The 10,719-nt window shown below is 33.1% G+C and overlaps 1 protein-coding gene, 3 non-coding genes and 1 pseudogene across 4 annotated transcripts; 3 read left to right on the top strand and 2 right to left on the bottom strand.

Moving 5' to 3' along the window:
- Positions 1–658: 658 nt before the first annotated feature.
- Positions 659–3,765, top strand: LOC131857413 (DNA-directed RNA polymerase subunit beta-like). Its single transcript, XM_059209955.1, has 2 exons — positions 659–731; positions 2,876–3,765. The coding sequence occupies exons 1-2, from the start codon at positions 659–661 to the stop codon at positions 3,763–3,765; spliced, it is 963 nt and encodes a 320-aa protein (XP_059065938.1).
- Positions 662–734, top strand: TRNAM-CAU (transfer RNA methionine (anticodon CAU)). The gene has a single exon. It is a non-coding gene; the product is annotated as a tRNA-Met (tRNA).
- A 487-nt stretch (positions 3,766–4,252) lies between the features above and the next one.
- LOC131857415 (light-independent protochlorophyllide reductase subunit N-like) lies at positions 4,253–5,500 on the bottom strand (annotated as a pseudogene).
- A 1,823-nt stretch (positions 5,501–7,323) lies between these two features.
- TRNAM-CAU (transfer RNA methionine (anticodon CAU)) lies at positions 7,324–7,397 on the top strand. Its single transcript has one exon. It is a non-coding gene; the product is annotated as a tRNA-Met (tRNA).
- A 127-nt stretch (positions 7,398–7,524) lies between these two features.
- On the bottom strand, positions 7,525–7,595 carry TRNAG-GCC (transfer RNA glycine (anticodon GCC)). The gene has a single exon. It is a non-coding gene; the product is annotated as a tRNA-Gly (tRNA).
- Between the last annotated feature and the right edge of the window lie 3,124 nt (positions 7,596–10,719).

Genomic DNA, 10,719 nt, shown 5'->3' on the forward strand with positions numbered 1-10,719 from the left:
GAACGCTAAAGAACCAAACTATTTCTCGGTTCTTTCCAATAGGGTCCGTAGACCATGGGTTCTCATGTTTTTTCATAGAGTTTTTTTGTATTGTAAATAATATAATGTAATTTTGTAAACGATAGAATGTGATTATTACTAATCAAATTGAATTATAATAAGAAAGATGCAATTAATGCAACTTATTCAACTAACTTTGTGCAATTAATTTGTACAAAAAAATTTCTTGTTATTTATAGAATAGATAGAGGTGAAGACGATTTGTCTCCCCTGTTTACAGAGAGAGAGTTTAATTAGTAAACAATGCAATATTTAAACATTAATAATAATACCTACAGAAGAGAGGAAGATTTTTTGTGGATACTTTTTTTAAAAGGGCAAAAAATAGATAGGTATCTATTATATGAAACCAAACATACCAAAAATAAAATAGGATTTTTAGACCCTATTTAGAATGATACTTCTTTCATTCAATTTTCATTAATTTAAGAATCTCTATTTGTACCCCGCAATTAGATCTTATCTATCTGTATTGTTCCTTTAATTAGCATTTTATCCTATAGAAATTGCTAACAATCCCAAATCTCTATCTTATTGAAAATTAGAAACATAAATTAGAATTCAATTTAAAATCAACTTTTTTAATTTCTGCTTTACCATGGCATCCATGGCTGAATGGTTAAAGCACCCAACTCATAATTGGGAAGTTGCGGGTTCAATTCCTGTTGGATGTACTACAATAAAAAGTTATTTTGCTCTGCTCACAATAACTTTTAGATGAAAGAGCAAGGTTATCTCGATTCAATTAAGTGTCGAGATTAGATTATCTACGTCCATGTTTTTGTAATTCTTTTCTATTTAAAATAGAACAGAATTACAAATATTTTATTTACACATGTTTGAACGACTTTTTCTCATAATGAAAATGTATATTTATGGTACAAAATGAACTTCTAATTTAATGATCAAGTTGATTTTGTAATTAGAAGTTCATCTAATAATTTAAGCCTATTCCCTGCAATTTTAAGAATATGAGGGCAATTCTTACTTTTTTCAGTAAGTAGAAGATTTATAGAAATAAATTTCTAAAATAATGTATCCTGGGCAATTGCAACAATTGGATTCATTACTATTCCTAGTAAAGTAGATGCCATTACACATACAATCATACTAAATTCGATAGAATTTTTTGAGATTGAAGAAGATAATCTATAATTTTGCACGTAGGGAGTTATTTCTTTGTTTCTTTCAGTCATTAATAACTTAATTATTTTCAGATAATAATATATTGAAATAACACTCATAAAGAGCCCTATCGAAACTAATAAATAGGAACCTGCTTGCCATCCACACCAGAATAGATAAAGTTTTCCAAAAAAACTTGCTAATGGGGGAATACCTCCTAGAGATAGTAGACATAAAGATAAAGACAAAGCTGAAAAAGGGTCTTTCATATATAATCCTATGTAATCCCGAATGTTATCTGTTCCTGTACGTAGACTGAATAATACAATACAAGCAAAAGTTCCTAAATTCATAAAAATATAGAGCAGCATATAAGTTATCATACTTGCATATCCATTATTTGAGTCTCTATCAATTATTCCAATAAGGATATATCCAATTTGACCTATCGATGAATATGCAAGCATACGTTTTATACTTGTTTGAGTAATAGCAATTAAATTTCCTAATATCATGCTAAGAATAGCTAATATTTCCAAAAGAAGATGCCATTCGTTCAATGAGAAATAAAAAATAATATCAAAAATTCTAGTGGCTAAAGCTGAAGCAGCTACTTTTGAAATAACTGAAATAAAAGAAATGACTGGAGTGGGGGAGTTAGAGTCGAAAAGAGGAATTCCCCCTCCTTTCTCTCATTCAAAACTAAAACTATTTTTAAAATATTGGTTACAGGTGTTTTCTTCTGAATCTGAACTATTTAAAAAAGGATAGCAAGAGTTTTTGTCAAAATTGACAATTTGTGGGCTTATTAAAGGAGTTTTATAAATATCATAATTTGTGGGCTTATTAAAGGAGTTTTATAAAGTTTTTTTAATCCTTCATAATCATTCAATTGAGCCGAGATATCTCCTTCTTCCAATTCTGCCATTGCATAGCGAGGTTCTGCAAAAATCATTACTCCAAGTGCATTTTGCAGAAAATAACCGCATGTCTTTGTACCCACAACTAAAAAGAAACTATCTTCAATCTTTTGATATAACCAAGATACACAGGTAATTGGACAAAAAGTATGATAATTACCTGTCTCACATTCGACAGTGAGAGTTTCATCAATTTTCACTGACATAAATGATTATAACTATGTTGATTAAATCGTCGTAAATCCAAGTAAATTTTCCTTATTATTTTTATGTTTCCCCTCATCAATAGGATTGAGATAAAGGTCAGAGAGAAAACTGAATAATTCCCGATCTAGAATCTCGTTTGGCACAATACCTTCTGGTTGGGACAATATTTGATCCTCTATGTCTAAATAATATTCACATACATAGTTAAGTGATGGTTCGGATCCAATCATTTCAAATAAGGTTTTGCCCTTGACTCTCGAAACTCAAATATCTTCAATAAGAGGTAACACTTCTATTACAGGCATTGGACATGCTTCTACATATTTATTGATAAGATCTCTTTTAGATGTATGATTTCCAACCAAACCTGCTAATCGTAGTGGATGTGTACGAGCTTTTTCCCTGATAGAAGCAGTAATACGATTAGCTGCAAATAATGTATCAAATCCATTATCTGTAATAATGACACAATAATCTGCATAATTCAACAAAGCAGCAAAACCTCCACAAACCACGTCGCCCAATACATCAAATAATATTATATCATATTCAGTGTCAAGCAGTTCCACTTGTTCAACCTGAGAAGTGTATTGTCAGAACTGGATTGGAGGGTCAAGCAGCTCTAGATTCAGGAAGTGTAGCTATAGCTAAGCAAGGGGGGAAAATAAAGTATATTGATGGTGAAAATATCACCATAACTTCATCTGTTGCTCAAAACAATATAGAAACAGAATTGATTCTATATCAACGCTCTAATAGCGATACTTGTATGCATCAAAAACCTCGAGTTCACCAAGGGGAGTATGTAAAGAGGGGACAAATTATAGTAGACAGTGTAGCTACAGCAGGGGGAGAACTTTCTTTGGGAAAAAACATCTTAGTGGCCTATATGCCATGGGAAGGATACAATTTTGAAGATGCAATACTTATTAGTGAACATTTGGTATATCAAGACATTTTTACTTCTTTCCAGATCGTAAGATACGAAATTGGAGTTTATTTTACGAACCAGAGCCCTAAAGTAATAACTAGAGAAATACCTGATTTAGATGCTTACTTACTTCATCATCTGGATGAAAATGGCCTTGTAATGATAGGATCTTGGATAGAAACAGGTGATGTATTAGTAGGTAAATTGATACTAGAAGTAGAAGAAGACTCACTATTAAATACTCCAGAAGGAAAATTATTAGAAGCTTTATTTGATATTAAGGCACCTACTGGAAAAGAAAATTGTTTTAGAGTCCCTAAAGGTGTAAAAGGTCGAGTTATCGTTGTGAGATGCTTTCAGGAGTTCAAGGAAGACGATTATCTCAGCGATATTGTAGAAAAAGTTCATGTATATATTTTACAAAAACGTAAAATACAAGTAGGCGATAAAGTAGCTGGAAGGCATGGTAATAAAGGTATTATTTCAAAAAATTTGCCCAGGCAAGATATGCCTTATTTATAGAATGGAACACCAGTGGACATGGTATTAAATCCATTAGGGGTACCTTCACGAATGAATGTAGGATAGATCTTTGAATGTTTGCTTGGTTTAGCAGGAAAACTAATGAACAAACATTACAGACTAGCACCTTTTGACGAAAGGTACGAGTGAGAAGCTTCTAGAAAACTAGTCTTCTCTGAGCTTTATAAAGCTAGAGAGCAAACAACTAATCCATGGGTATTTGAACCTGATCATCTTGGAAAACATAGATTAATTGATGGAAGAACAGGAAAGGTATTTGAACAACCTGTTACAATAGGAATAGCTTATATATCGAAATTGTGCCATCAAGTTGATGACAAAATTCATGCACGTTCCAATGGACCTTATACACTGGTTACACAATAACCTCTCAAAGGAAAATCCCACCGAGGAGGGCAACGAGTAGGAGAAATGGAAGTTTGGGCTTTACAAGGTTTTGGTGTTGCTTATATCTTACACGAGATGCTTACTTTAAAATCTGACCATATGGATACTTTAATCCTTCATAATCATCTTGGTAAGAAGTTTGAATAAGATCTATGTTGGAACTAAAACTATTTTTAAAATATTGGTTACAGGTGTTTTCTTCTGAATCTGAACTATTTAAAAAAGGATAGCAAGAGTTTTTGTCAAAATTGACAATTTGTGGGCTTATTAAAGGAGTTTTATAAATATCTTCAATCGATAAAAAATCTATATTACTATGAATAATAGAGTTCAATTTATTAAGTAAATTAGACGATTTATGAAAATCATGGATTAGCACTTGGTCACGTAAATATTGATCCAATAATTGATTTACTTGTGACTTTATGAGTGAGATAGTTTCTTTCTCTGAGTACACAGCTCTCATCTCACCAATACACAAAGAAAATAGATTGTTATGAATCGTTCCGTCTGGACCGATAGGAAAAGGAGCTTCAATTAATTGACATTTTTCACATCTTATCAAAGTTGTAGCTGTCCGACTCAAAAATGGGTTAACACCACAAACATAAACTCCATCACCCAATGATGGAAGATAGGTGTATTTTTGAGCAGGTAACCAACCTGATACCTTGATGGATTGACGTTTTAATTCTAGATTTAGTTGAGAAGCCACATTGGATGGCAAAGATCCAAAAAGAACTAAGGAGGGGTGATTTGCATATTCAACCAATTCCTCTTTTTTTCTAGAATGAGAAATGAAATTTTTTTGTATAGTTTCTTTTCGTTCACGAACAGAGAATTCCGGTTCTGGACAACGATGTGCCATCGTAGCTAACACAGTATCTTCTCCTTGAGTAAAAGCATAATCGAGTCCATTCACTCTTGCCACTAGAATTGGGATTCCAATTTCCCATTCTAGCTTGGGTGCCATACCTTCCAAATCCATTTTGATTATCTCTATAGTACAAGTACCTATCCATATGATCATGCTGGGGTCTCTATATTTTTTTATTCGAATACAAAGTTTTTTTAATCCTTCATAATCATTCAATTGAGCCGAGATATATCCTTCTTCCAATTCTGCCATTGCATAGCGAGGTTCTACAAAAATCATTACTCCAAGTGCATTTTGCAGAAAATAACCGCATGTCTTTGTACCCACAACTAAAAAGAAACTATCTTCAATCTTTTGATATAACCAAGATACACAGCTAATTGGACCAAAAGTATGTTAATTACCTGTCTCACATTCGACAGTGAGAGTTTCATCAATTTTCACTGACATAAATGATTATAACTATGTTGATTAAATCATCGTAAATCCAAGTAAATTTTCCTTATTATTTTTATGTTTCCCCTCATCAATAGGATTGAGATAAAGGTCAAAGAGCAAACTGAATAATTCCTGATCTGGAATCTTCTTTGGCACAATACCTTCTGGTTGGGACAATATTTGATCCGCTATGTCTAAATAATATTCACATACATAGTTAAGTGATGGTTCGGATCCAACCATTTCAAATAAGGTTTTTCCCTTGACTCTCGAAACTCGAATATCTTCAATAAGAGGTAACACTTCTATTACGGGCATTGGATAGGCTTCTACATATTTTATAACTCAATTTGAAAGGGCGGCAAGATGCTTTTCAATATTTCAGGGGATTAGAAAAGAATAGAATAGTTGATCTATGGAAGGTTAAAACATTTCTTAAAAATCCTTCTGTAAATTATGATATTTTATCAGATCCCGGATGGAATCTCAGAAAAGAGATAAACCAATTAAATTGTATTCGATTTCTGAATCAGAATTTATCTTCAAGATCTTCTTCATCCTGTGATCAAAATAAAGAAGAATTAACATTAAATGATGATTTTCAATTGAAAAAATTTGTTCTTTAAAATAATGGATCAATTTACTCTATGTATCAAAAAGAAGGAGATTCGTTAGCTCGTTATTTGCTTCGAATCGGGGAAATGAAAGAATCTATAAAAATAATCAGATAGGCCCTAGAAGTAATTCCAGGAGGTCCCTATGAGAATTTAGAGGTTCGGCGTTTAAATAAGGGAAAAGATTCGCAATGGAACGATTTCGAATCTTGATTTATCAGTAAAAAACCTTCCCCTACTTTTGAGTTATCAAAACAAGAACATTACGTGAGAGTAGAAGCTCCCAAGGGGGAACTAGGAATTTTTTTTATAAGAGATGATAATATTTTTCCCTGGAGATGGAAAATTTGACCACCTGGTTTTATTAATTTGCAGATCCCTCCTCAACTGGTTAAAAGGATGAAATTTGCATCTTGTTTGGGCTACTGGATTTATGTTTCTTATTTCTTGGCGTGGATATTGGCAAGAACTAATTGAAACTCTTGCATGGGCTCATGAATGCACACCTTTGGCTAATTTAGTTCAATGGAGGGATAAGTCGGTAGCTCTTTCCATTGTTCAAGCGCGATTAGTTGGATTAGCTCACTTTTCTGTAGGCTATATATTCACCTATGCAGCTTTCTTAATCACCTCTACATCAGGCAAATTCGGTTAATTCTTTTTCATTTTATTCTAATATTTAGATTTTCTATCTAATCTCTATGCATAAAAAGAAAGAGTAATCCACGTAATACTTCTCCATCTCAAATTTGATCTATATTATTTATATAAACTAGCTGAACCATTATGGCAAGAAAAAGTCTCATTCAAAGAGAGAAAAAGAAACAAATATTGGAAAGGAAATATAATTTGCTTTGCCAATCTTTGAAAAAAGAGATGAGCGAAGTCTCATCACTGGATGATAAATTGGATATTTATAGAAAATTACAATCTCTACCACGTAATAGTGCACCTACACGTCTTCGTTGACGTTGTTTGAAGACTGGAAGACCCAGAGCCAATTATAGAGACTTTGAATTATCCGGATATATAATCTGTGAAATGGCTCATGCATGTTTGTTGGCTGGGGTAACCAAATCGAGTTGGTAGGTTCAAAAAAATTGCTTAAAGTTATTATTATGCTATCCTCCCTCCCTATATAGGAGGGAGAATAGCATACCCAAGGGATTGCTCGATGTACCCATTTTGGGGTATTATAACAAAGGTAATATGTGGGGATAGTGTGGAGTAGAGCAGTTTGGTAGCTCACAAGGCTCATAACCTTGAAGTCACGGGTTCAAATCCCGTCTCTGCAAAGACACAATAAGTTTTTATATCCAAAAAGGATGGTTCATCCCATTTATCTTGGCCTTATGTATAAAGAAGATAAAAAATATGACTAAATGAATAACTAATTCATAATTCTATTCTATCCTATAGATGGGCGGGTAGCAGGAATCGAACCCGCATCTTTTCCTTGGCAAGGAAAAATTGTACCATTCAACCATACCCGCATTTGACTCGATATATGGGTATAATATATACCCATATATTACCATTCTATGTAGGTTAATTTTTCAATTTGAATAGACTGATTGATCAATTATCAATCATACTAATAAAAAAAACCTCTCCCTTGAGTACTCTCATTACCTGGTTTTTTCAAATTTATCATAAATTCCCTTGTGAATAATTTATGATGCCCCCTAGAGAGGGGGGAGAGGGAAATTTGAAACCCAAAAGATCTTAAAATATATCTTAAGATATGAAAGAATTTAGAATACCTACTAAAAAGACTGATCCAATCCATAATGACACGCCTGAAAATAGTACATTTTTGTTATTTGACCAACCATTAGGAGAGGCAAGTGCGACAGGTACACCAATCACTAGTAGAGTTGAAATTGCAATTAATGCAAACACAAATGATTGGAACGCAATAGTCATGGTTGTGATCTTAAAAAGTTTCCAACAGATTCAAAAGGCTATACCATTCGATCCCTATCCGGTCAATTTTGAGTAAAATGCACTATGGATTTTTATTTGATCATAAATAAATCGAAATTCTAAAATTTTTCTTTTAGTATAAAAGAATCAATTTTATTTTTATCATCATGATATATATATATCACTGATAGCCCTATAGACAGATATTATCTGTCAGCATAAAATGAGTTATGCTAATTCGGGAGAGATGTCCGAGTGGTTGATGGCTCTGGTCTTGAAAACCAGTATAGTTCAAAAACTATCGAGGGTTCGAATCCCTCTCTCTCCTTTGGTTCTTCGAACAACTAAACCTAACTTACAAAAAAGAAAAATCCTAACCTGGTCAGTACACTATTTCTCTTACACATTTTTCTTCGAGTACTTAGGACTCATTGTGGATGTACAAACCCTGATTTACTATAGGGAAAACTTCCTTTATCGGTTACTAAAAGGCTCTTAACTTCCGATTAGTAAAGGGAATTCCTCGTTGAAATGAGGAACAGAAGCTCGTTCTTCTGGTTTTACTTATGATTCAAGCCATCCAGCTTTATCCATTGACTCACTTGACTTAATCACTCGCACTCTCAATTTATTTGATCTTATTTTAAGATCAATCCAGTTTAGAATGAAATGGACATTAAGATCAAATGTTTGACGTTTGATAGAGGAGGTGAATTTACATCAAATGAGTTGAACAAGTTTTATGAAGATCATGGTATTATAAGATATATGTGTAGCAACCTAAATTGTACTCCCTTACAATTTCATCCTTGTTTGGATCCTCAACTTGGTATTCATGTCCTAAGGCCTAATCGAAGCCCTAATTCTACTCACATTATACAAACCTGTCATTATTTTCATCCTATAGTTCATTTCTCCTCATTTTCTGGTGCCTAATTGGTCAAGATCCCTAGGACCAGAGTGCTTAGTGCCTCGGTCCTCCCAATTAGAACCTATTTTGAGGCCCCTTAATGGTCTTAATATTTTGGCGGGGACCTAGATCAAGTGTCAGCTCATGTTGAAAAATTAAATTGTTTTTCGACGAGTGAGTCTAAAAGGAGGTCAACCACTCTCATTTTAGACACATACACATCAATTCAATTTGAGATCAAGCAATCAAGAATTAAATTTCGAGTGAGAAAACAATTAGTCTTCTTTCAAGAATTGGAGCAAAGAAGAGGTCAAGATTCAAGCATTGGAGTTGACATTCATGTTCTATGTTGTTGAAGACTTCATGAAACCCTAATTTCGTGTGGACACAAACAAAAATTCACAAGGAGGTATATTATAAGTGTTTCAATCATTATTCAATATCTCCCTCAAAAGGAGAACATTTCTATTACTATAGTTCAATATTATTTCATTTCTATTGTTGGTACGGTTGTCGTTGCACCAAAAGGTCGACCTGTCAATGCCCGCTACAACCACCAGACATATAGAATCTGTTGGAACCCTAATTTTTTGTAAAAATCTAAGGTTTCCTAAATAAGAAAAAGAAGATATAAAACCCTAAAATTGCATCCACTGTGAAATACCATTATAATTTTAAATTTGAATGAAGATTGGTATTTTAAATTTTCACTATATGTGGGGTAAATGCGGCTCCCACAAGGGTAGAGCTCAACATATGGTGTTATAAGAAATTATGAAGACAATTTATCTAAATTTTATTATTTAGATCAATTTGGTTAAGTAATAATGCATCCCCAAAGCTAAATCTAAAATCTAAGACATGTGCTATTTAAATCTTTGATTTAAATAATAATGTGGAAGTTGGAAAATTTGTCTTGTAGAGTAAGGCGAGAAAATGCATCATCATTTAAATCAGATAATGATTTAAATAATAATATTGTCGTATTCCTAAAAAATGGTGTTAAAAAGAGGTCACTTAAAATCATCTTTTAAATATCACTATGGTGATAAAAATAAAATTATCTACAAGGAGGAAAATAAAACATAGTGAGCCCAAAAATAATTCTTAAAAGGTAATGAAATAACTCATTATACTATATTGCAGTAATAAAAGAATAAATGTGGGCCCTCCATTATATCTCATCGCAATTTCGTGGCCCTAAGTTGTGTGTGATACTGCGAAAAGCTTATTTCTATTTCGCTTGCAACAAAGATGAAAACCCTAATTCGATGGCGATATTGTGAACAAAGATGAAAACCTGATGGGAGCACCTAAACATGGATATGCATTGATGATATATGATTATCCAATAATTTGAAGCCATTTAGCCATTACCATTATGGCATTGTGAGGATTAATGGTGATGCTGAAAGAACTAATTTAAAAATAATAATAAAAGTAATAAGGGAATATGTAGTGGTTTTCTGTAGAACAACAACAGAGTCAAGGTCTAGAAGCTCATGCAGATGTATTTGCAACATTTAAGATTGCAGGAAATGAAAATCCTTCCATCCTTATTCCTTTGCTTCTAAAACAATCACTAGAGGGCAGCTGACTTCAAAGCTACACGTGATTGAGCTTGGTACGCAACCAGGTAAGCCAGGCTTCACAAAGAAACAAGCGAATCTATTTTTCCCACCAGATTTTGTAGTATCCATGCAGATATCACATCAATACAGTCCTATACATGTCATTTCAAAGCTGAGATTTCTATTTGTTTATGATTTAGAAACAACAAT

Source organism: Cryptomeria japonica, chromosome 1 (genome assembly GCF_030272615.1).
Source record: "Cryptomeria japonica chromosome 1, Sugi_1.0, whole genome shotgun sequence".
Lineage (NCBI taxonomy): Eukaryota > Viridiplantae > Streptophyta > Pinopsida > Cupressales > Cupressaceae > Cryptomeria > Cryptomeria japonica.